General features: G+C 36.8%; 1 protein-coding gene across 1 annotated transcript in view; it reads right to left on the bottom strand.

Moving 5' to 3' along the window:
• The window catches only part of LOC103256726 (transmembrane protease serine 11A-like), a 47,715-nt gene that overhangs the window by 12,830 nt on the left and 7,528 nt on the right, over positions 1-27,357 (bottom strand). The window contains exons 4-8 of the mRNA XM_021710619.1: positions 16,569-16,636; positions 14,419-14,579; positions 10,734-10,772; positions 8,353-8,524; positions 1,728-1,987 (exon numbers count right to left, since the gene is read on the bottom strand). Coding sequence (XP_021566294.1) covers positions 1,728-1,987; positions 8,353-8,524; positions 10,734-10,772; positions 14,419-14,579; positions 16,569-16,636 — 700 coding nt within the window. The remainder of the gene's footprint in view (positions 1-1,727; positions 1,988-8,352; positions 8,525-10,733; positions 10,773-14,418; positions 14,580-16,568; positions 16,637-27,357) is intronic.

Here is a 27,357-nt window from a genome sequence, read left to right as displayed (position 1 = left end):
AAATACATTTTCTAATAATAATAATAAATACATTCTCCAGGTGCCATTCCATATATGTGTCTGAACCACGTGAAAGAATCCAGAGGGCATGCCTCATTGAGAATGCCTAAACACTCAGTAACTAAATAATTATTATTTCCTAGGAGATTATGTTAGTATGTCAAGTTATCATTTTAAAGAGGGCAAAACATTTTGACAATTCATCTCTACATTGTTCTTATTCACCATCATGTTTAAATTAGCTTTTTAAGAATGAAGCAAATTTTGCTGCATAGGCGTAAGAGTATTTGAGTCGGTCAAACTGAGTACCCTGGGACACAAGCTGGAGTGATGAGAGGCCTTTTCTGAAGTTAATGTGGATGCTAGCAAAGCAAAAGGAAAGTTCCTTCCTCTGTGTTTACTGGGCAAGGAGGAGGTAAACCTTGGGCAAGGAGGAGGTAAACCTTGAGTTTTTTGCCAACTTGGCCACGAGGTGGCACTAGAATCTCTCTTAAGGAAGCCAACCTAGGGAGAAGCAAGGCCAGAAAATGAAGAGACAGCAGACGCATGAAAAAGTGCTCAACCTCACGAACCATCAGAGAAATTCAAATCAAAACCACACTGAGATACCACCTAACCCCAACAGGATGGCCATCATCAATAAAACAAACAACAATAGATGCTGGCTATGATGCAGAGAAAAGGGGATGCTTCTACACTGCTGGTGGGAATGCAAACTGGTGCAACCTCCATGGAAACATTGTGGCGATTTCTGAAAGAACTAGACTTTGATCTTCCATATGACCCAGCAATCTCCCTTCTGGGACTATACCTGGAGGAACTTAAATCACTTTACAAAACAAATACCTGCACACACATGTTTACTGCAGCACTATTCACAATACCAAAAGCATGAAACCAACCGTGCTACCCACTGAAACTGGACTGAACAAAAAAATAATGTGGTACGTATACACAATGGAATATTACACAGTCATAAAGAAGGACAAACATATGGACTTAACAGCAACTTGGATGGATTTAGAGTCTATCATACTCATTGATTTATCACAGAAACAAAGAACAGAGTTCCATATGTTCTCATTCTATAAGCAGACCCTGAACATTTACCATAATACTAAAAGAAAGGGATTGGGAGTAGTGAAATACTACTGGGGTGGGATGGGGCACAATATCAATAGGGGTACCTGATCTCAAACCAGGCAAAGTGGGGACCAAAGGGAAGCCCAAACTTTACCTGTATGATGACCACTTGTATACATAATCCTGAATTGTAACTCACAGCTTTAAAATAAAATAAATTTTAAAAAAAGAAAAGCAGTTTTTGTAAGGAGTTTTAGTTTATTTTTTAATAAGTATGTGAAAATCTTTAAAATAAGATCACTATTTTATAAAATTTTTTAAAATAAAAAAACTTTGCTTTTGGGGGGAAAAAGAGAGAGAGACTCGAAGCTAGATGAAATCATATGCACTTAATCCAGCTGTGTTTGAAGCCAGACTTATTCCATCTCTTGACTCCCAAATTACAAGAGTCAGATTTGCTGGTTTAGTGTTGTTTGCTTTTGTTTCGACTTTAGTTTATTTGAGTAGAATTCCTGTCATTTGCTAAGGAGGAGCTCTCACTAATCCAAAGCAGTGTGGAAGTGGCTGGCAGGATATTGACAGAGATTAAATCACCCTGCCCTAAATCGGGCTTAGTGTTCTGTAAAAGCTTCCAAGATACCCACCACCATAGTACAGTGCTCCAAATCCTGTGATATAGACAGTCGAATTTGGTCGGAAGGATGCAGAGGCTTCTGGCAAACAGATCCGGCGTATGTCATCTGAGAAGGTGACTCTGGGAGAGAACTGCACGACAGCAATGTCATACTCTCTTGCTGGGGAGCGGTATTTCTCATGGACAATAATTCTTTTCACACTTCTTTTCATTAAGGGAGGGTTGATTGTTGTTCCAAAACTAACAGTCCATTGATGTGAATTTGCATTACTGGAAAAGGTTAGAAATGAACAGAATACATAAGCTGCACAAAATATATGAGCTACATGAATTGCATTTAAGCTAATAAAAAAAAACTATCTGGAGAATACTTATCTGCAATTTGACCTTTTAAATATAATCTGTTGCTAATATCTTGAAAGATAAAATATTCACAGAGAGCATATCAAAGCAGAAATGCAATACAAAACTACTGAATTTAGAACTGCAAGGAACATAAAATATCATGCTTTATCCCTTCAGCAATTATTTTCTGAACATGTGTGTGCTGAACCTTCTCTGACAAACTGGAGATAAAGTGGTAAACAAGACACATTCTTGCTTATAAAAGTTTTAGATTACAAAAACGTTTGCCAACTGTATATCTGACAAAGGCCTAACATCCAGGATCTACAAGGAACTCAAATGTGCTGAAAAGAAAAAAATAAGCAGCCTCATTGAAAAGTGGGCAAAAGACATGAATAGACACTTCTTAAAAGAAGATCATATGAGCAGCCAATGGATACATGGGAAGTGCTCAGTCTCACTAATCATCAGAGAAATGCAAATCAAAACCACAGTACGATACCACCTAACTCCAGTAAGAATGACCATCAATAATAAAAAAAAAATCAGCAGATGCTGACAAGGGTGCGGAGAAAAGGAAATGTTTCTACACTGCTGGTGGGAATGCAAACTAGTTCAACCACTATGGAAAACAATGTGGAGATTCCTCAAAGAACTAGAAATTACCTTTCCACATTACTCAGCAATCCCCCTAATGGAAATATAACCAGAGGGTTTCAAATCATTCTATAAAAAAGATACCTGCACCCACATGTTTATTGCAGCACTATTCACAATAGCAAAAACATGGAACCAACTGTGCTTCCCATTGAAACTGGCCTGGATAAAAAATAATGTGGTGCATATACATGATGGAATATTACACAGTCATAAAGAAGGACAAATATATGGACTTTACCAGCAACTTGGATGAATTTAGAGTCCATAATACTCAGTGAGCTAGCATAGAAACAAAGAACAGGGAACCATATGTTCTCACTCATAAGCAGACCCTGAACATTTACCATAATACTATAAGAAAGGAATTGGCAGTAGCAGGATACTGCTAGGGTGGGGGGGACACAATATCAAGAAGGGTACCTGATCTCAAATCAGGCAAAGTGGGGACCAAAGGGAGGCCCAGACTTTACCTGTACGATGTCCATTTGTATACCTTTTCCTGAATTGTACTACACATCTTTTTTTTTTGAGTTGGAGTCTCACTCTGTCACCCAGACTGGAGTGCAGTGGCCGCTCCTGGCCACCGCAGCCTCGACCTGCTGGGCTCCAGCAATCCTTCCGCCTCAGCCTTCCAAGTAGCGGGAATTACAGGCATGCACTACCATGCCTGGCTGATTTTTTGATTTATTGTAGAGATGAGGTCTTGCTGCCCAGGCGGGTCTCGAACCCGCGGTCTCAGGCAATCCACTCACCTCAGCCTCCCAAAGGCGCGGGATTACAGGCTGAGCCACCGAGCCCGGCTTGTACTACACATCTTTAAAATAAAAATTGTTTTTTAAAAAAAGAGATTTTAGATTCCAGAGAGGGGAAAAAGATCAAGACAAATGAACAAGTAGATGAACCACTTTAAATGGTGATAAGGACTATCAACACAATGAAACAGGGCAAGGGAATAGAGTACTAAAGGGTCATCTAGTAAAGCCTTTGTTTTATACCCTCGGAAAATAAGGCCTAGATGGGTTAAACTATTTGCCTTGTATCACATATCTGCCTGTCTGTCTCTGCTCTTCTTTTTACAGTCAATAGGGCTTTTTCGAGATCAACACATTTGATCAACACAGAGTTGATGAGGAGTTAGTGTGAGAAGATCAGGGAGACCAGTGTTCAGGCAAAAGTCCCAAGGCCAGGGGCAAGATGAGTTGAAGTTGGGATGTGAGGGAAAGAATGATAGAGTTGAGGAAAGTTCTATAGGTCGTGATAATGTGCTTAAATTTCATTGAAGTGATACAAGAATCCACTGGATAATTTTACTCTGGGGAGTAGGGTAGTCTCATTGATATAAAAAACCATGGTGGTTCTTTCTGGAGAATAAGAGGTTGAAGGTCAGGAATGCATGTGGTAAAGGTTGTCAGGAGGTGACTGCATAGTCCTGTGAGACATGATCAAGTGTGTTTGACTTCTGGCTTATGAGCTGGAGCAACCGGTGGATGATGGCACTTTCAGGGAGCAGAAAGATCATTTAGTAATGATGAAAGGTCATCGAGTAAAGGCTTTGTTTTATACCTGAGAAAAATAAGGCCTAGAAGGGCTAAATTATTTGCCTTGTATCACATAGCTGCCTGCGGGTCTCTGTTCTTCTTTTCGTAGGACGCCGTCTCGCACATAATGTATTCCACCAAAATGTATTAGTAGCAAGATTGATGTTCCTTAACTAACTAATTGAACTAACATCATCCATGAGGGGTAAGCAAAAAGCTACTTCCATGTAGATACTTGTTTCTCAACCTATTTCTTAATAGGTAGGTAGGTACTAAATAGGTGGCTTTAGTCATAGAAGGACCATATAAACATATCAGTGGGGCTTAAGTCCAACTTGACAGCTGTTAATTGCACTGGTATTATTATTATTTAAACATCTTTTCATACAACGTTTTTATATGCAAGAATACTCTGAGTAAAGCTAAATAAAGACTAATTTGTGAACACGATTGGTCACATAGCATACATGCCCTGTAATTTTGCTTTATAAATCACTCCATTGTGAATTTTAGTAGTACAAAACTGTTCCTTCAACTTCATCAGGCCTAGATGAACTTAACGTAGATCATGTTTTTTTAGGCTTGGAAATGTACAACTTAGACCTTGAATTGTGTTTACTCAAGTGAAAACAATCACTCTAGAATTTTCAAACAATAATAGCCTTATATTATTTAGTACAGCTTGTGTTTAGTACATTTATAGATGACAAACCTGAAAGAAGTATCTCACATGAGAGCTAAGTCTAGAATAAAAATAAGCTCTGTAAACACTTAATCTGGGCCCAAATCAACAAGATAAAATTTAATGGTGATAAATATAAAATAGTAATTTAGATTCCAAAGCAACCTGTATAAATTCAAAGTGGTGACGTGTGGTCTGGAAGTCATCCCTAAAAAAAAGATCTTGGAATTTTGTTAATCATTAACTTGCAAATAACAAGTCCTGTGATGAGGTTTCTTAAGTGTTAACTCTATAATATCAAACAATCTCAGAGTAGGAAAAGTCATAAAAAATTATTTAGTCCCCTCACTGATACTATGCTTGAAAGATGGAATTCGGCATGAGGAAGACATATGCTTGCTTTCACCTGCATCATCTGCTAACATTGTAACTTTAAGCAAGTTTCTTAACTTTTCTTATTCCCCTAAGAAAAACAAAACAAAACAAAAACAAAAAACAAAAAAATTGGTTTGCCCAGCAGGGTTTATCAAGTAGGGTGAATGTATGACTTACATAAAACAAATTTTAAACATCTTCCCAAATGTTTGTAGCATAGTAGAGCTTAATAATTAGCAATAGTTGTTAAAAACAAAAACAAAACACTGTCAAATGGTGATTGTCTACACTTGAAACCTCCTGCAGTTGGAAAAATCTTCATGCTGGAAACCTTTCATCTTTGAGCAGCACTGCCTGTTGGCTTCCTAATTTTTCTTCTTCTTTGACTTACTAATTTTCTTCCACATGAGCGTACTTCAGATATTTGAATATAATAATCATCGCTACTGGAGTTTTCTCAGGATAAAATGTTTGTCCCTTAGGAGAATGTTTCTCCAATTTTAGTAGGTATGCGAACATCAGGGGATATTATTAAAATACAACTTCTGATCCTGAGATCTGGGATAGGAACTTACATTCTTGCATTTCTAACAAATTCCCTGATTTGAATGCTGCTGGTCCCCACGCCATTTGTCATGTTCTCTTTGAGTGCGTCACTCAGGATAGAGTTCACCATCCAAGGTAGAATCTGACCAATGGACTATTACGCAACCATAAAGAGGAGCAAAATTATGGACTTCGCAGCAACTTGGATAGATTTAGAGTCTATAATACTCAGTGATTTATCTCAGAAACAAAGAACTGAGTGCCACATGTTCTCACTCATAAGTGGACCCTGAATACGTAACCATAATACTATAAGAAAGGAATTGGCTGTAGCTGGAAACTACTGGGGGCGGTGGGGGGAGACACTTAACATTAACCTCAAACCAAGCAAAGTGGACACCAAAGGGAGGGCCAAACTTTACCTGTACAATGACAACTTGTATATCTAATCCTGAATTGTATCCCACATCTTTAAAATAAAAAAAAAGTTTTAAAAAACCCATTCTAATGTCTCAGGTGTTCCGGATTCCACATTTCTTTAATGCAATCTAAACCACTAAATAATGTTAGGGACGACTTGCTCAAAGTGAGCTATCTTCTGACCAAAACCTTGACATGATTTTCACATGTTAAAGCACATTTTTACTTTCTGTACTGATATACTTGTTTTGTTTTGACCCAATTTAGAGTCTTACATTTATATGTGCTAAAGTTAGCCATTTAGTTTTTGCTCATGACTCTGAGATATTTAAGGTCCTTTAAAAATTTCTGTGTTTCTTCCCAACAAATTCATTTTTCTTCCTGCCTTCTGTTATCAACTAGTTTGATGAGCATAATTTGCACAATATCTGTCAAGTCTTGAAAGTATATTGTTCAGGACATGGTGAAGGTTAGCTATTTCAGGTAAGTCATACAGATATCCTCAGTATTTCAGCAGACATTATTAATCATCACCTTTTGGATTGAGTTATTTAGTTCCTAAGCTACCTGCTACCTTTGCATTCAATTTATATCATTTGCCTTTTTTGACAGACTTAGAAAAGTTTTCTTATTTTGCTTTGTCATGTATAACACTGGTCATACTATCCACCTATCTTGGTGTGTTTAGTTCTTGGAAACATATTCTAAGAGAAAAATAGACAAAGGCTAGAACATTCAGAGGGGAAGAATCAATAAGAGATGTATCTGGATGTTGGTACCACACAAAGTAGGGATATTTATATTCACTATGGCTTGAGAATTCTCACTCATTTCATGTTTGGTCCGAAAAAGAGAAACCTAGGAACAGCTATTATATGAATGAAGAAATATATTTGGTCCCTATTGTTCCAGATGAAACAACCAGTGTTGATGGTGGAAGATCTCTGAGTTAAGATTTGTTATTCAAGACATTTACAAAAATAAAACTATCTACCACAACATGGCTAACTCTGGCAAAGTAAGTTCCCCATTATTTTGAAGTATTTAGTCCCAAACCAGGTACCTACATAAGGGATTCCTAGCTTTCCAATATATAATCTTATTAAACTCTCATGTCTTTTAGACACTAGGAATCCCTGCAGAGAGTCTTATATTCTATAGAAATTAAAAATCTCTGCATAAATTTATACTTCTAGGTGGATGGAATTTATTCTGGTAATAAATAAAAGTCAGAATTTTATAGGTCAAAAGAATGTGAGAAGATATTTCCTAAAACACTAAGGTTCAATAACTTGACCAAGGTCACATTTGATCCACAATATGCTGTTATTTACTTCAGGTAAACACTGTCAAGAAGTACTCTGTTATATAAAGGTCTCATTGACTAGCCCAAGGGCTTTCCTTAATTCTTTGGTACTCAAAAGAATCTCTTTAAAAGTACCTGTCCTTATCATACTGGTAATTTCTCATTTTGACTGCAAACTGTTCTAATTCCACCAGATCTTCATATGTCAATGTTCTAAGTTTGATTCTTCATCAACACAGTTACGAACTTCCTGCATCCAGTGAGGATTTCAGTTTCTCTTTGCTATTAATTTGATTATTTGGGATCAGCATGAGATTGACCCAAGAATTTATCAAAAAGACACTAGTATTAAGTGGAGAACATTGCTTGACAAGGGATTAGCTTTATGTATTATTAGTAAGTGTTTTGTGTTAGGATGACTTCTGCTTCCTTATACAGTTTCTTTATTTAGAATTCTGAGACTTGATTGATGAATACTAGGATAATGTTTACTACTTTCTCTAATGTCACCAAAATTTCCAAGTAAGTATACAAGTATAATATTATTTTAGAAAAGAACCTTTTCTAAAAAATAGGAAAAATAACTTAATAAAGTTAAATAACGAAATAAAACAAAAGAAATTAAGTAACTAAACAATAATAAAAATAACATTAAGTGAATAACTTCAATAATATTTGAACTTTGTTACCAAGAATATGGCAAACTCTGCTTTTTTTTTTCTTTTTAGCAGTAATGGGGCTTGACTGAAGGTCAATAACTTACTTCTTGAAGCAGTGTGCTGCGGTGACAAGCCATGTATTGCTAATCAGGGTAGCCCCACACTGATGGTCATTGTTTCGCTGAAGAGAAGCTTGCCAAGGCCAGGCACCCTTGGCTGCAATGTCTCCAGACATTATTCTGTTAACTATTGATGGAACAACTCGTTTACCACAACCTGAAAAAGAAAAGATTGTTACGTTATAAGAAATATCTCTCTAATCTTTGATACAAAGATCCTAATAGAGCACTAAAATGCAATAGTACTATCTATCATTGTATAAGCATGCGCTATATCACTGTCCATTCTCAGTATTTCCTGATATATTGGTGTTTTGCTTACTCTCTACCTTTGCAAATGTGATATATGTTGCTTACGAGAGTTATGTTAAGCTGTGGTGGCTCAGCATGCTACAAAAAGTCAAATCAGCCCTGAGGATTTGCAGTGTTCACTTTTCAGAACTCCTGAAAGCTCTCATTAGGATTACAGTTTCCCAGTTTTAGACGATCCAGTCGTGTTACCTTGACACAAAATCCTTACCAAAAGAACAACTCCCCCTGGCCAGACAAGTAATTGTCCATTTGTTGGAATTCTCTTTCTCATCTATTTTTCTGAAGGACCAGTTCCTAAAGTGTGCAGAGGTTAGTATACCATGACTAGTCTCTCATTTTACAGTATAGAGAGTCCCATATAAACATCACATTCACTATTGCCAGGAACAGTCATGTACTCCTTCATGTGCATCAGATCCAAGATTACTTTATTGCTTAGAGTTCTTGCTGAGAACTAAGTCTATTTAGAGCATGATGCTAATAAAGAAAATATAGTAGGTTCAATTCTTTTTTCTTTGTTTTTTTTTAAATTCAGAATCTCACTTTGTCACGCAGGCTAGAGTGCAGTGGCACACTCACAGCTACCACAGCCTTGACCTGCTGGGCTCAGGCAATCCTTCTGCCTCAAATTTCTAAGGAGCTCAAACTACAGGCATGGTCCACCCTACCTGGCTAATTTTTTGATTTATTGTAGAAATGAGATCTCTCCAAGTTGCCCAAGCTGGTCTTAATTGAACCCCTGGGCTCAGGTAATCCTCTTGCCCTGGCCTCCCAAAGTGCTGGCATTACAGGTGTGAACAACTGTACCTGGCAAGTAGGTTTAACTCTTGTTCCAACTAATTAGGTGTCAAAAAAGTATATTCAATTTACAAAAAAGTAATTCAATTGATTACACGCCAACTGTGGCTAGCTGTTTCAGAAATCTCCATCATTCCACTATGACTCTAATGTAGTCTACCATTTTTTCCTCTTCTGAAGGAGTGCAACAACTTCCCTGTTCATCTCCCTGCCTCCACCCTTGCCCCTCCAATCCATTCTCCACACTGCAGCCTGAGTGACATTTCTGAAATGTGTGCACCCGTCAGCGACTCTTCATTGCCTCTGTGGTTCTCACCTTTGATTACCATTAATCACATCCCTTTCCCATGTTTCCAGCCTCCACTCGGTATTCTAAACATGCTGACATTTTAAATGACAAGAAATGACCATGTTCTTGCTTGCCCAAAGACATTTTTATGCCCTTTCTGTGACACTCACCCTACCTCTCACTTGATTCGTAGCCTCTCCTCTCTCCTGTTTCAGGGATCGCTTTCTGAGAACAAGGTAGCTGACTCTCTGACCAACTCTCACAGCACTGTGCTCTTTCTCTGGCAGAGCATTTATCCCACTATTTTCACATTTCCTGATTGATTTATACCTTTCCTTACGTTGGAACTCTAATTTTAGGGCAATGATCATGTCTTGCAATGATTTGGCCATGGCACACTTTCTGACATTTGGTAGATGTTCAAAGATATTTGTTAAATGAATAAATAAGTGAATAAAATGCTTAGAGTATTAAGACACAGAAGCAAATACATGAACATCACTGCCCAAATTCATCAGCACTTTTGTGAAATCTTTCAAAATGCCAGCCATAGTGATTTTAAGTGAGTTAACAGAAGCCACCGCTAGCTATAAAGATGAAAATATGAAGAATATTTTGTAGTCAGTCACAGATAATGGGGTTTATCTCTTCCCCATCTACTACTTTCTTATTATTTTATTTCTTAGCAGAAAGCACATTTCATAGAATTTTTAAAAATTAAGAAAGCAAGTCCACTTATTTCAAACCAGAAATATATATTTTTTTCAAGTTGCCCCAGACATTGCACCATGTAAAATGTTTTTCTAGAATATGACTAAACGATAAATCTTAGAATTAGAAAAAAATATTTACATTGCCCAATTGTTATTCCCATCTTAAACACAGATGAGGAATTATGAGCTAATATTTAAAGATGTCCTTTTTGATGTGGAAATTGAACTTGTTCATATAAGCTAACTAGACTTACATGCTTGGGCAGTTAGCTTCCCTGTTGATGAGCTCATTGCTGAAAAACAAAATAAAAATAAGAATGATAATTTTATATTCTCCCGGTTGGTCTCAATGACCAGGAATTATCAGAGGATACTGATCAAATATAGATTCTAGACAGTTGAACACGCAGATCAGTCAGAAGAATGACTATCTGATAAAATATATGAGTATAGTTTTTGTAGAGACTTATAGGCAACTTTTATTTAAGTAGATAATATTTCAAGCATTAAGCAAGTAAAGCAACACAGTGGATGATGGAAGCCCACAAATAGTTGGTAGTCATCCGAACTGTGGTTTTTCAACAGTGCAGGGTAAGGTTTCCTTGGATTCCACTTCAGGAGATGGGAAAGTGGAGAAAAAGGGAGCAAGCAATTGGGTCCCCAGTCTCAGCTAAAAAGGGTCTGCTTTGGTCTCCTTGGTTTACCTTAAATTTCACATAATGCTTTTTTTAATAAAAGATTTTAGGTGAAAAAACTTCCACATAGACTATATTTTACATACTTCTACAACACAGTTCCTAAGTGATCAAAATGCTTTCTTTTTTGAAGAATAAGCTATTGTGTATTCTTACCCAACAACTGCTGAATATTGGTAAAGGCTAGTTATTGAACACAATCCAAGACTAAATTCTGTATTTCTAACAAAATTAGGAATCAGACTAAGGAAACACAAACATTTATACTCATATACATATATCAAAGCATCATGTTGTATACCATAAATATATGTGATTTTTATTTGTCAATTATACCTTCATAAAGTTGGGGAAAAACAGACTTAAGTTTGTGGAAGTTTTCATGAAAACTGTGATGATTTCCAAGGTAAAATGGCTTACTAAGCAGATGAGGATAAACATTTTACTCTTTTCTGCCAGTGCCGTATTTCTTAGACACATTCTCCATGTCCTTTCCTCCACTGTGCAAAATAAGCATGCTTCATTTTATAAACTTTCTATAAATTCCACTTGAAAAGCTACAAAGTGGGAGCTTCTGAAAATATCCAACTCAACGATTTCCTTAGAGGCATCCTCAAATCGTTGTATGATGAAGAATCAGTTGCTCAGGAAAACTTCTCAGGGCTTACTCTATGGAAGGAACTAATATTTTTGTCAAATGTAGTTTAAGATAGTAAAATTCTTGTTTCATCAAAAACGATTTCATTTGTCCTTTGTAATGCTTTAAAGTAGAAAGTAATATAATGCTAGAATTTTTTAGTTAGAACTTTGTCAATTTATTCCGAACAACTTGAAAGTTATTCATCTCCAGGATAAGAGGGTAAGCCTAATGGTTGTGAATAATTGGATTTTTAGGGAGAATGATTACACCTGGTGGTAAACTAGCACTATACCAGTAACTGGCGGTTGAAGATTTCTAATTCTGGCCAAATATTTTTTTATTTTCCAAGCATAGGAGTGAACAGAAACTTTAAAACTTTAGTCTTAAAAGTGATCACCTTCCAACACATTCCTCTGTTGGGAGAAAGCTACTTAGTATTCAGGACTCTACGTGCTCCAAGTATCATGGTGGAAAATGGAGCAGAAGTCACCTGACATGCAGTCAGGGAGCTACTTTACCACAACCATGGCTTCTGCAATGCAAAGAAGTTGATTTTAGTTTTGCTTCCACACACTGCAACTCTTGAAGGACCCGTACCACACGGCTATTAGTCAAAACAAAATACAGATTCTTGACAAATTATGGATGCATATTGAACTACTGAGTAATTTCTGAACTTGAACTAGAATCTCTCTGATTTTCTACTTATTGGAAGTCCCAAAATTACGTGTTTCTCGAGAGCAATGTTTTTGCCTATAAGAGTTGCCTTAAAGGATTCTGCTGAGCTTTCCACTAAATAGGCCTTTCCTAAGTGCTAGTATACACTGCTTTTTTAACATTGGAAATCCTGACGTTTTCACAGACCTACCTCTTACTACTTACTACAAGTCACAATAATGTCTTCAGGTTTCAAAGCATATGCCCAATTTGATTGCTTTCTCAGTAGTAATAGCTTAATTATTCCACATTATGTTTTCTATTGTCTTGTATATTCCTATAATATTTCTGTAATTTCAGGAAGAACAGATATTATCATTGCAACTTTACAGATGAGAAAATGGAGGCAAAGGCACAGACCAATTATTTGGGTGGTCCTGCAGTGACTCAGTGGAGTTAGAAATGATTAGATAACTCTCTAATCAAGTTTTTCATCAGAACATCCTGCCTTTTAATCTAGTACAATCATTAAAATAAACTAAAGCTCAGAGGCTGAGCCTGTAAGAAACAAAAAGTCCAGGCAGTCAATGACCATTTCATGCTTCATTTCTGGTTTCAGATTAGGTTTTTAAATTCCTGGCAAATTAACTGATTACTGGGAATTACAGAGAACACTTCATGTAACTTATCAGAATGGTCACTATTTCACAACCTCAGTTCATTTGCTTGCCCATCGAACAAAGAAGGTGGATTAAGCACTTGACAAGTTCCTCCCTCCTAGTTGGGAGAGGTCCCTAGCTTTATTCCCTGAGTAGCAGACTCTTTGTCACATCAGCAAACATCTGCCCATTCCATTACCTCAGATTTTCACTTCCTGATCTGGTTTCATCTTGAAGAGTCAGCTACATCCTAACAAGGGCAGGGCATCCTATTTCATGTCTGATAAAAATCACTTGTTCTGAATCTGTGACTCTCTTAAGTCTGGTATCCATTGGAAGTTGTAGGAGAAATCTGTACTTGTCTGCTGGAAATAGATGTTGTGGCAGCAACTTAGTGTACAAGGGTAAACAAGTTTTTGTCTTGCTGGAGTTTTCAGAGACTTTAATATGCTATTATGAGGGATGAATTTCCAAGAGATGAGTATCATAGACAGAATTTCTAAAATGTGCTTGACCACAGAAATTTCTTTTTTATGGAGTCTCTCAGGACATGAGACATCTAAATTTGAATCTTAGCTCCTTTTAACTATTGAACTCCTCAATCTTTTTGGCCTGACTTTCACTTCTATAAAGGTGGATTTGCCTGCTTCATTGGAATATAGAAGTAAGATAGTTATTTCATGTATAAGGCTTAGAGATGAGCCTTGATAAATGTTGGTCCTTTTTAATTTAGAGAAGTGGTAATGGTATGATGGCTAAGGGTGAGCAAAAAAGAGAAGAGTGAAACAACGTATAAATGGTTTCAGTTATTTTTGAAAGCATTATTTCAAAGTTGGTTTGCCATTTTCTCAAATGCCCAAAGAAAGAAAGTTAACAAAAGCTTCAGAACATCACTGTATATAGAAACTATGCATACATTTTAATGAACTTGTGTTTTAGGAAAGTTTCACTCAGAAATACAGTTGTTGCTAAACCCTTGGAATTTTCACTGGCTTAGTCATGGAGGCAATGACTGGGTCGGATTAACCTTCTGTTAGTGGTAAAGGTTTGCCTTTATTTTGGGATGAGTGCCAATCAATTACTATCAGGAAAACTACTTGATGACTAACTTCAGACACATTTTCATCAGAGAATAATAAAACCCTGAAATGCCACTTCCTTAACTACTTGTTTTCCATCTGAATTCTAGCTACTATTTGGAATGGCAATAGTGACAAATAAGTTTAAGATGAGAAAAAATGTAGACCTAATGGAGAATTTCATATCACACAGAAAGGCACCTACTTACCATTAACTTGAACAGATGAGGCATTTATTGACAAGGCTCTTATATTCCTTATCTTCTGATGTAAGATGCTATGAATTTTCTTCTCTCTTATTGTCCTTTGCTCAGTAGAAGGGAACTGGAACACCATAATAACATCTGCTTTCACACCATCTTCCTCTGGACTGTGATATGCAAGAGAAAGATGCATATTCAGAGAATATATCTGATACTGAGTCTTTCCTGAATCTTCTTCCCCTGAATTAGACCTCAGTTGTTGAGATTGTCAAGTGCTAATCCTCTCACATTCATACTCTTCTATATGTCACTCCTTATATCACTAGGCAAAATGGCCAAGGTCATTTTATATGTTCTTCTCTTCTAGCATTCATCGTGTTTTGAATGCATTTTCCCCACTAATTTAAAGTCTTATTACAGCAGTTAGAGATGACTAAAATATTAAACAAATCATCATTAAAATTATAAACTCTGAGAAGAAAATTTTGTGTTCTCTTAGGTCAATCAATCATATATCTGATGCCCAAATTACCTCTACAGCATCCATAACAAATGGTTCTCTAATCCCAGTGCAGTAATTAAAATGATGGGAAATTGAATTCTCTAAAGAGGCATGTTTCTCTTTGATCAGCCTTGATTTTAAGAGTTCTTCATTTTGAGTTGAAATGTCCCCCTGTAACTTCCATTCTATAAGGCACAAGTCTATCAGTTGGAACATACATAAAACAATTTCTTCTTTCTTCTAAAATATTTGAAGACAGCAACATTGTGATCCCTGAGTATTCTCCAGATTAAACATACCTAGATTCTTGAATATCATGTAAAAATGTTCAAGTCCCTTTACCTGGGAAACTAAATTTGTATGTACTCTTAAAATGTAAAAATCAAACCATTATAGGTTTTTTAAAGAAACAGCAACTAATACATATTAATCTGCCATGTCTCCTATTTTTACACTTCAAAAAATATAAGCTCTGAAAAACACTAGAAGCTTATCTTCCTGAATCTTTTGGTTAATAAAAAGGAATTTATGTCAGTTCTAAGATCTTTTATGTACTGTAGTCTATTTAGGCTCCAGAATATAAAGATCTCAGTAATCAAAATTTTGCATCAGATTGGCAAACAGATGATCAAGAAGTTTCCCTCTTAAATCAGAGGAATTTACATTGTTTACAGGTAGAATTTCAGTGGATCCACACAAAAAAAATCACATAATGATAAGGGCTACAATCCAAAGAAGTTCATAAGACTATGATAATGTTGCTAGAATAATGTGGCAAAGCAGAATTTGAAAATAGAAGTCATGAAATGTAGAAAGTTCCAATATGTATACGCTTTTAATCTCCTAAATATTATAGAAATTATTATCTTCATATTACATAATTTCAAAGAAGTCACTAGTTACTCGTAAAGATATAAATAACTTGAAGTTTACTAATAAGACAATAATCTATTGGTAAGAAAATTGATTATTATTTCCTTCAAATAAATCCTAATCCAAATTTAGTCTTTTTCTTTATCTTTAAGAAGAAAATGAATCATAGTCTCATGGGTTTGTGCCTATGACATTTATGTTCTGCTATGTAATTTTCAAAATAACACAATTGAAACCTCTGAGCAATTTCTGCAACTGATATGAGTTTTCCCCTGAACCACAACAAAAAGAAAATTTATTACAACAGGACATCTGTTCGTTTGGGCATGCCTCATGTCACTGGGGCTTTATTACAGGTAAAATTTATGATCCCATTTTGTAGTCAATCTTGCCTTCTTAATATGTTTGAAATAATGTATCTGTTGAAAGAATACAACTTGGTACATGCAATGACATGCTGCTAGGTTTTCCAAAGGCCATAGGTTCTGGTAGTTTCCAGGCTTTACAATCAGTCGATGGGGCTTGAGTCCTCGTTCTGTCACTTGCGGAAAATGTCACTTGGGGAACTTTGAACTTATAACTTACCCTCCCCGAATCTCAGGTTTTTCATTTGTAAAATGGTAGTCAGCCCTACATGTTGCTACTGTTGTAGCAATAATGTTTATGAAAAGTCCCAGAGGAGTGCCTACTCCAAAAAGACATACAGTATGTAAGGGTCTTTGTCTCCTTTGCCCTTTGTCCCTCCAGGTTTATGACCCCACCTTTGCCCAAACATACATACGTCAGTCTGACTACATGGTTCTTGATATAATGCTTGTTCAAGGTCGAATCTATAAATATCTCATCCACCTGTTATTACAAGAGAGAAACTATGTGTTAATAAGAAAATTTCTAATAACATATCCTTGATTAATTATTAAAGCAATAGAAAAAAATTTTCACAGGAGTAAAATCATTATGTAAATCAGTGGCTCTCAATTTTCACAGTACAACAGAATCATTTGCCAAATTAAAATAAAAAATTACAGTTGCTGAGGCTCCTTGCCCAGAATTTTGGCTTCAATTGGTCTAGAGGGGACCTAGCATTCATATTTTAAAATGACCCAAGTAATATTTTACATCTACCCAAGTAATTCTAATATACTGGTGCAGGTAGCTGCCATACAAGGTAACTTTTGAAAATGTTATTGATGGAGTAACAGAAACATTCACAGCATGGGATGCGGGAGGAAGCTTAGGAGGAGGACAAAGAAAACCCTGGCTAAGTCAAGGGTTTGAGCCTGTCCTGCTGCTGACGAACTGGGCAACTTTAGCAAAGTCATTGAACCAATTTCAGCCTCAGTTTCCTAACTCATAAAACAAAAATATCCATCTGCTAGTCCCAAGGTTGTAAAGATTAAACACATATAAAATGCTGTGGATGTTATCATAGTTAATTGTTGTGGTTCACTAGTTCCCACCCTGACAATGCAGGCCTTAGCTTTCTCTGAAGGCCTGTGGTTGTAAGGTACTTGTAAGGAAGAAGCATTAGAGACTGAAGCGAGAGTCAAAAAATTTCAAATTGTAGTTGATTATTGACTCTAGGCAAATCAGGGTGGAAGAAAGAGTAAGGTGGTGTTGCAGTATTTGGTCAAATTTGTGTTAGTTTATGTCACCAAGAAAGGAGTGGGAAAGCTACTGGTTTGGGTCCATACGCACAGTTGACTACCTGCCACAGCATCGTGAAGCTGTAGTTTGTCACATCTAGCATTTGGCTTGCAGTATCCCCATGTACCCACTTGGTGGAAACAGTGGCATCTGAATGTGGGTACTGTGGCTCACATTGGACTGAAGATGAGCCAAAAGAGAAAATGAAATATCCTAAATCATGAAGGAAAGGACAGGAAAACCAACTCTCATTTTGAAAAACACAAAAACAAAAAATAAAAGAAAGACGGTCAAGCAACAAGTTATGATTTTCTTAGCACTATCAGGGATTCATAAATGTTTCATCAGGAAATAAAATATTCATTATCTTCTTTAACACCTACAATAATTATTTGAAATAAGCATTGTTTGGATTCTTATTTTACTAGAAAACTACAACTTAGAGGCATTATATCAATTTCCCTGAGCCCGGGTCTTCTATCTGTAGGGTCTATGTCTTCTCACTCAATCACACTGCCCACTCAATCACACGACTTAGAGGCATTATATCAATTTCCTTGAACCCAGGTCTTTCCTCTGTAGGGTCTATGTCTTCCCACTCAATCACACAGCCTCCCTGTCAACTTTCTAAAATGTCTAGAAGAGGTGCAAATTTTACTTTGATTTCTTTTGTAGAACACATAGCAATGCTATCAAATAATTGATTGACCTAAAATATAAAACTTGTAACGCTATTTAGTAATAGTGTTAAATTTAACATCAAAGATGGTGTTTAGAAAATAGAGAAATTGTTAGTATCCAAAATATGTCCTTCTTTGTACTTAAATAAGAAAAGCTTAAACGGGCTGAGGTGGTGTGGAGTTTATACCTTAGAAACAAAACTACTTTGGAAGACATGTTTTTGCAAGAGTGACGTGGTTATAATCATTTCTCTTCTTATCTCCCACAGTCAGTGCATTACTCAGTGTGGGAGGTGGTGGGTAAACAGAAAGGAGAAGAATCTGAAAGAAAAGACAAACAAAAAGGAAAGGCGAGAAGAGTGGTACATTTTAAGAGGAAGAAAGGTAAGTAGCAATTGGGTATTGAAAGAAGTTCGGTTCGTAATTATCCTCTGCATAAGTTCCACCCACAATTGATTCCTGGCCATTTACAACTTGTTGATGAAGGTATTGGATTAAGCTTTTGACTTTGGATGACATCATCTGTCTGACAAGGTGCCAGCTGAGAATATCTAAACCCAGCATTAGTTTTCTCTTTGGTTAAGTTGTCTGGGAAGACAGAAGCTGAAAAAAAAATAATAACTTAAGAATCTAGGTAACTCTGGTGATTACAATGTTGAAGAAGTTTCTGCTCTCTAAAATTCCAGGTCTCTGTTATTTACCAGGTCTGGGACGAGTCCCAGGAATCTTCATGGTAGTCTGAGGACAATACTTTGAGAAGTGGTTGTAGAGGGACTGATAAAAAGAGTTCCTGTACTAATAAATTTACAATAGGGGAGATCAGAGAAAACACAACATAAACTTTATTTCTGAATGAATTTTATGTATAAACCAGCTTTCTAAAGACTCTGAAATTATGTTTCCCTGGCAGAGCAAGGTTTATAGCATCAGAAACATTCTTTCTGCTAACATTCTGGAAATCCAAGTTCCCAGAAGTTTCAGAGGGACTTTTTATTTTTAAAGCTGCATGCCAGCTTGTTATAAATCTATTATTATTTACACAACCTAATAGAGTTAGTGATTTATAAATCCATCTTACCTCCCACTTTAGGGCATTTGTAGAATTTTGTAGTTTGAGTTAGTCTCCTAGCATTGAACAAAAGATCCTCTGACAGGGTCGTACCTCTTTCTGCTTGATGATTTTGAAATGCTGGAAATTACACTGAGATTAAGTTCTAAGAGGGCAATTGAAGGTTAGTTGGGTGTTTAATGAAAGAGTTAGGGAGAGGCTGTCAACTCAAACAGACTCGCCCAGCCATTCAGCTCTCATTCCTGAACTAACTCTGTTTATACATGTTGCCTGCCTTTCTCTGTCAGATGCTTCCCAACTGGCTCCACTTAGCACTCCACGTATTCACACTGGGAGTGTTTTGTGGCTGAGACTGCAAACCTCAGATATATACGCCATGGAAGATTGGCAATTGGAATATAAAAACTGTTTCTTCCAACACAACACCAAATGAGCTCCTTTAAACTAAAAAAAAACCCAAAATCACACTGTGAAGACCCTTTACATCCTATTGCTTTCTTCTGTTTATAATGAGTACCACACAAAGAGTGGTATAAAAAAGAGATGCTTTCTAAACAACATCTTTGGCTGTAAATAGAGCTTGATTGAAGTTACATTGCTACAAGGGTTGAAATGGAGGTAGAAGTAGGGAATAAAAAGCAACAGCTGGCTGGGCACAGAGGCTCATGCTGTGATCCCAGCACTTTTGGAGGTTGAGGCAGGAGGATTGTTTGATCCCAGGAACTTGGGACCAGCTTAGGCAACATAGTGAGTCCTAATAAAAATTAGAGTGAGTCTAAAGAAAATAAAAATTAGACGGTGTGTTGGCGTGCACCTGTAGTCCTAGCCACTTGGGAGGCTAAGGTGGAACGATCACCTGAGCCCAGGAACCGAGGCTGCAGTGAGCTGGAAATTAAGCCTAGGTGGCAGAGTGAGACCCAACTCAAAAAAAAAAAAAAACCAAAATAGCATTTGAGCCTGTGTTCACAACACCAAAATTTCAAAGAGTTCACCGTTCGTCTCTGGTCAACATCACCACCAATACCTTTAAGACATGACTACCGTTCTCCTACACACTTACCCTTCTCAGGCTGTTCCTTTGGTCTGTGGCACCTGCCCCATTTTGCCAGCTTTGCTTTTCTGAATCACAGCTATCCTTCAAGACCAATCTCAGTTAAAATCATCTTTGTGTTTATTTCTTCATCCTCAAACTAATCTCTCTTCCTTCTGACTTCATTCTTCTTATCACTCTCACACCTTCTACTCCTTAATAGAGTTAGTTACCTCCTTTACTAAACTGCAAACTCTTCACAGGGATGGTGACTTATCTTTTCATACTCTGTCATATCTAAAATAGTGCTTTGCACACTGTAGGCATGCAACATATTTTGCTGAACAAATGAACAAATAAAAAGAAAGTAGGAATTTATCAGAAAGCCTTGCATTTACCAGGAAACATTTACAACAATGTTTAATGTGCTTTATGTCACATTGTGATCAATGCTCCTAGAGAAAAAAAGAAAATTGCACATGAACTATTGGGAGGGAATTTTTTTTCTCCTCATGGACCTTTTCAGGTAATTTAATTACTTGTGGAAAGCTCTTCCATGGTGAGACTACAATGGCTATAATGGTAGAAATAGTTATCCTTGATGTCTGCCAACTATGCACCAAACACAAACTTTACTGTATTTGAGAGCATTTGCTTTTCACATCAACTCCCCGAGGTGAATACTATTATTATTTACATTATATAGATGAGGAAATGACTTGTTCAAGGTGACACAACAGTAAGCCACAAAGTCAAGGTTGAAACCAAGGCAGTGTAGCTTCAGAGCCTGTTAATGCCCTCATAGTGTTGACCTTAGGGTAAGCACACAGGTAGGTTCTCGCTATCTGAGCGGTTCATAGCAGATCAGAAATTGTTACCCCATCTCCAAAGGCAGCCTACTTTCTTTGCCCTCCAAAAATAAGGACCATAATCTTGGTAGTTCCAATTACATTACTTTAAAGTTGCTATTGTGTCTACTTAAGAGTCTAGGTGTTTTGTTTGTTTGTTTGTTTTAAAGAAGTCAGCTATGAACCATTCTTTCAAGCTTGGATAAAGTCATGGTCAACCAAACACTGAGTAATGCTCATGGGTTTTTTGAGGCTTGTTGGCCTTCTGGGGATTGGGTCTAACTGCTCCAGCTTTGGGCATAGTGCTGTGTTTATTGGAGAAGGCAGATGAATCCAGTGTCATGGAGGACTGAGGGTTTATGGAGGGAGTGCCATGAAAGAATGACTTCTTGATTACTCTAAACCAGGAGGTAATGAGATCACCAAGTGGGGTGTGATATTTTGTAATGTTACCAGTCACTTCTTTTGGTTGCACTAGTCTTTCCTCAATGTTTCTTTGTGGAAAGTCAGAAGAAAACAGACATCTGTGACTAACTAATCATATATAGCAAGTAGCAATATGTTGAATAACCTTATCTCAAATTGGCTGATATTTCTGAGATTGAGACAAAATATTTGTAGAATTAAAAAGTTTGCAATTAAGGATTATAAAAGATAACATACTAACTTTCAGTATACCACAGAAACCTTGGTCTTTGAATTACCTCGTTTAGAGAGGGAAGTATCTAATTTGGATCTGTTTAAAGTTGTACTAAAGATATTTAAAACCAGAATGCTCAAAGCAAGGGAAGCTCATTATTTAGAAGGTTCACATCCTCTCTAGGTTTGTTGTCATTTGATTTCAAAATCTTCTAGATTTAGATTATTCTTTGAGAGGGAGGAAGGGAGGAGAGAGGAGGGAAGAGGGAAGGGGGGAGAGAGAGAGAGAGAGAGAATCATTTTTCTTAGCCTTCCCTGTACTCCTGTACTGACTAATGTGGTGCTGCATTTACTGAATGATGAATGCTAATCTAAATAGGTTTTTTGGCAGAGTGAAGACTATGCTGTATTTACAACTTTTTCAGGCAGTTTAGGGATAACACATATTGTTTCCTTTCTCAAAAACTTCCCGCAAAAAGCATACTTGTCCACTTCTTTCCTCTACCTGTAGATTGTTTTTTACTAGACATACATACATACATATGTAAATATATCTATCAACCTCCTTCCTCTCTCCCTATGACAGTTCCTTCTACTGTTGCCTTCCTTACCAAAAACTAGTACAGGGAAATGAGGATGAGGATGAGGACATCTTTCTGTAATAAGTAAACCTAATGTTTTGATTAAGAAAATTGAAGTAGCACAGCATAGAGTATTTATAATCTTTATGGATTTAAAAAAATTAAATAAAAGAATAACTGATATATGCTTAACAATTTTATCTCCTATTTTAGCTGTCTCCTCCTGACAAGTAGAACAATTTAATGGAAGGAGCACATGTAAGAAGTTATCTATACAACTTCAAATCTCCTCACCATCATTTACTAGCTATGGACCTTAACTTCAGAGGTTTAGTAGTCCTCTTATCTGCAAAAAGGGATGGCAATTTCTCAAAGAACTAAAAATAGAATTAACATTTGACCCAGAACTCCAATTCTGGGTATCCAAAGAAAGAAGTTATTATATTAAAAAGATACCTGCACTTGTATGTTCAATGCAGTATGACTCCAAATAGCAAAGTCATGGAACCAACAGAAGTACCCATAAATAATTGACTGGATAAATAAAATGTGATATATACAAACCATGGAATACTATGCAGCCATAAAAAGAATGAAAGCATGCCTTTGCAGCACTAAAAATGGAAATGGAGAATGTAATATTAAGTGAACTAACTCAGAAAACCAAACACTGAACGTTCTCACTTGTATTTGAAAGCTAAGTGGACATAAAGATGGAAATCATAGACACTGGGGACACTATAAGAGGGGAGGCAAGGAGGAAGGCAAGGATTCTGAAGCTAACTATTGGGTTCAATGTTCATCAGTTAGTCAAGTTTGGAGAATGGGAACACCTGAAACCCAATACCCATCCATCAGCATGCAATGTGCCCATGTAGCAACATGCTGAACTTCCTGAATCTAAATTTATTTTTTAAAGAAAGAGGGGCTAATATTGCTTCATTGTGGTATTACATTTTGAATTAGACATAAAATATACAACAATTAACTTCTTCAGGAATTAAACGCATTGAAGGCAAAGGTAATGATACACATCTTTTTCTTTTAGTCATGCCTAATCTTCAATTACAGAATGAACATAGGTCTAAGCTCTCAAGGAAGAGTTAAGCCAAATTCTACATCCAAGTTTTGAAACCTCTGAATAGAAAATTCCTTGCTAGTGTCTGCTTATTTGTTTTCTCAAATCTTTCAAATTCCATATCTTCTATCTAGGTATAGCTAGACTCCATATATTGAACATCTTTTATTTCTTTCTTTGTGCAATTCCACATTTCAAGTAGTCTTTAAACCTTTGCTAGGTTTAAGTTCACCTTGACCCAGTTACTTTTTCTCAGTAGAACTGCCTGCTACATTGTGTGTCACAGCCAAGTTTCTTACCTTTGCCTTCTAATTTTTCAGAGTTCTTCTAAACTACATTTACTTCTTTGCATTGCTTTCTGTTTCCAAGTTCTTTGTCTCTGCAACTCTAGATATATAGTCTCAAGGATATTTTGAGGATCATTTTGGGCTCTGTTTTTTATCTTCCTGAGTACAGAGAAGGTGGAACTTGGAACTGTTTTGGGTACAGAAACAGTGTTTATTGGGGAGAGAAAAAATTTTAAGTAAATTCCCAATAGTTGCCATTGTAAATGCAGATGATGGTCACTGACCATGTTAATAGTATAACTGAAAGAAAATAACATACCAAGAATAAATACTTCTGACATTTTGTGGAATGTTAGATGGGAAATAAAATCATGCCGCTGATACTTTTGGGTGACAAGCAGCATGAGGCACAGAATTTTATTACGAACATGGAATCTCAAATCAGAATCCTTACTTTCAGATTCGAACTGCCTCATTGACTAGTTATACAACCTTGAACAAATTCATCTTTCTGTATCTTGAATTTTTTTAAACTGTAAAATTGGGATAGTAACTGCACCTACCTCCTAATTATTATTGAAGATTAAGTAAAATAATGCATATAAGTGTTTAGTGTAGTGCTTGGCACTTTATATATACTGGGTACTACTATTGTCACGGTATTACAAGCTTATAACTTTCACCTTTGAAATGATCCTATGATTTTAAAATATTTTGCTATTTCTGAAATATATTCTCCAAGTGAAGCACTGCTTCCATCAGTGACTCTGTTCAAACTTATAACATTTTAATAATAATGAAAATGAGTCAACTTCTCAGAAGTATGATGAATTACTGGTGTCTCATTACTGGAGTTGCCTGTGAAGGATGATATGAGAGATGAGATATGTCTGCCTCACTCTTTCAGGAAGCTAGAATGGATTTTAACAGGAACTCATTTTTCTGAACATGAACTCATTTTTCTTTGCATCTCCGTTTGCATTCAAATCAGCAAAGCTCATTATGAAGAAGAACAAGACCTGCAACTTGTCTTTCTTGATTGTCTAATTATCACCCATAGGAACAGGGAGAAGAATCTGGTTGTATTCACTGGTATTTAGCAACAATAAACAGGAGTGGCTTGGGATGAGGTATGAACCCTTCCTGTAATTCTTCTAAAGCTAACTTGGTGGTGGATGGAAAGAGCAACACCCGCCATTTAAACAGAGGTAAAATAATACAAAGCCTTCTCTGACCTTGGAAACCCTCATTGATCTTTCTTTTTCTTTGAAATTTTGCTGCACATATTGTTCTCAACATACAATTTAGTCCTTAATTATATCAAGTCATGCTGTTCAATTTCATGTGTGTTACATCTCTCCAAAGAGATCGGAAACCATTTGAAGAGGCAGATCATGTTTCCTCTTTCGTAAGACCCAGGTGCTGAGAATGGCAATAAGTTAAATAATCATACCCTATATTGGGGAAAGCTCAAATCATTTAGTTGGTTATATTAAAAAACTGGCTCATTCCAGAAAGTATGAAAACTAAATTTCTGACTAACATCACCTTTAAAGGCGAACTCCAGATGTATTGAAGACCTAGTATAAAAGGTAAAACTATAAATTTAATAAACGAAAATATACCTGGCTCGGTGGTTCATGTCTGTCATCCCAGCACTTTGGGAGGTGGAGGCAACAGGCTTGCCTGAGCCCAGGGATTCAAGACTAGCCTGGGCAACCTGGCAACACATGGTTTCTATACCCGGCATGATGGTGCATGCCTGGTTCCAGTTACTTGGAAGGCTGAGGTAGAAGAATCACCTGAGCCCAGTAGGTTGAGGTTGTGGTGACTGTAAGTATGCCACTGCACTCTAGCCTGGGTGACAGAGTGAGACTCTGATCCCCCCCCCCCCCCAAAAAAAAAAAAAGAAAGAGAGAGAGAGAGAAAGAAAATAAAGCAAAATAACTTTATGATTAGAAGGGAAAAAGGACCCTTTCTAAAAAAAAAACACAATCATAAGGCCAAAAAAAAAAAAAAAGATTGTAATTACTTCAAATTATGGATTTCTGTTTCATAAAGAACAATATTAATGTCAATATTAATAGAAAGCAGAATGGATAAGTGCAGTGTCTACAACCAACACACTATTAATGTCTAGAAACTATAAGGAATTCCTGCAAAACAATACAAATGAAGCAAAAAAAGCAACTCTAATAGATAAACATAAAACGAATACAGGCAATTTACAGAAGTGAAAGCCCAAAAGGCTATTAATAAGTATATGTAATAATACACAGACTCATCAATAATTAGAAAAATGCAAATTGAATCACAAATAAAATGCTACCTTATACCTATTGTGCTGGTAAAAATTAGAAAGCCAAAGAATACCAAATGCTATATGTAGATGGAGTGTGTGTGTTTCTCTAAAATTTATATTTTGGGATCCTAACTCCTAAAGTGATAGTAGGAGAAGCTGGAGTCTTTGGGAGGTAGCTAGGTTATGAAGGTAGAGGCCTCATGAAAGGGATTAGTGTCCTTATAAAAGAAAACTCTCTCATTACTTCTGTCTTGAGAGACACAGCAAGAAGATGGTCTTCTGTGAACCAGGAAGCAGGCCCTCACCAGACACTGAATCTGCTAATGCCTTGATTGCCCTGATTTTGAACTCCTTAGCCTCCAGAACTATGAGAAATAAATGTTTTTGTTTTTGTTTTTTTCTTTTTGAGCTGGAGTCTCACTCTGTCGCCCAGACTGGAGTGCAGTGGCCGCTCCCGGCCACCGCAGCCTAGACCTGTTGGGCTCCGGCGATCCTTCCACCTCAGCCTTCCAAGTAGCCGGAATAACAGGCGTGCGATACCACGCCTGGCTGATTTTTTGATTTATTGTAGAGATGAGGTCTCGCTGCCCAGGCGGGTCTCGAACCCATGGGCTGAGGCAATCCACTCACCTCAACCTCCCAAAGGTGCGGGATTACAGGCTGAGCCACCGAGCCCGGTTTGAAATAAATGTTTTTTAAAAGTCACCCAGTCCATGGTATTTTTGTTTTTGTAGCCCAGCTAGACCAAGACACTAAATATTGGCAAGGTATGGGGACAGAAATCCTCATGCATTGAAGATGGGCGTGCACACTGATTCAGCCATTCTGAAGTGCAATTCTACACCAATTAGTCAAATTAAGTATATGCACATTTCATGACTCAGTAGTTCTGCTTCCAGAAGTACTTGCACAGGTCCATAAGGGGATAAGTAGGAGTCTGTTTAGTGCAGCATTTCTTGGGTTGATGACAGGCAGGTATGTAGATAAAAGATAGTAAGTAGATATACACTATGAGTTATTATATAGCAGCTAAGAGCAATGAATTAAAGGTACAGCTAGCAAGATGGATAAATCTTTTAAGAAATTCTGAGTAAAAGAGGATGAAATGAAAATGACATAACACAAAAGATAAGTTAAAAGCATGTGCATGCAAAACACAAAATATATTTTTGTAAGAATAAATGCAAATAAAAGAGTACACATGAAACATAGAATGGATGTCTGCAGGGAGAGGGGTATAGGCTTTTCCTATGGGAATAAAGGAAAATAAACAATAATCAGATAAGGACCTTGCATGTACCCATGATGATAACGTGTCATTTCTTTTTTTTTTCCTTTTTTTTTTTTTTTGAGTTGGAGTCTCACTCTGTCGCCCAGACTGGAGTGCAGTGGCCCCTCCCGGCCACCGA

Source organism: Carlito syrichta, unplaced genomic scaffold (assembly GCF_000164805.1).
Source record: "Carlito syrichta isolate Samal-C Ts95f unplaced genomic scaffold, Tarsius_syrichta-2.0.1 Scaffold294881, whole genome shotgun sequence".
Taxonomy (NCBI): Eukaryota; Metazoa; Chordata; class Mammalia; order Primates; family Tarsiidae; genus Carlito; species Carlito syrichta.
Note: the sequence above shows the minus strand (reverse complement) of the source record. Positions and strands in the feature narration are given on the sequence as shown.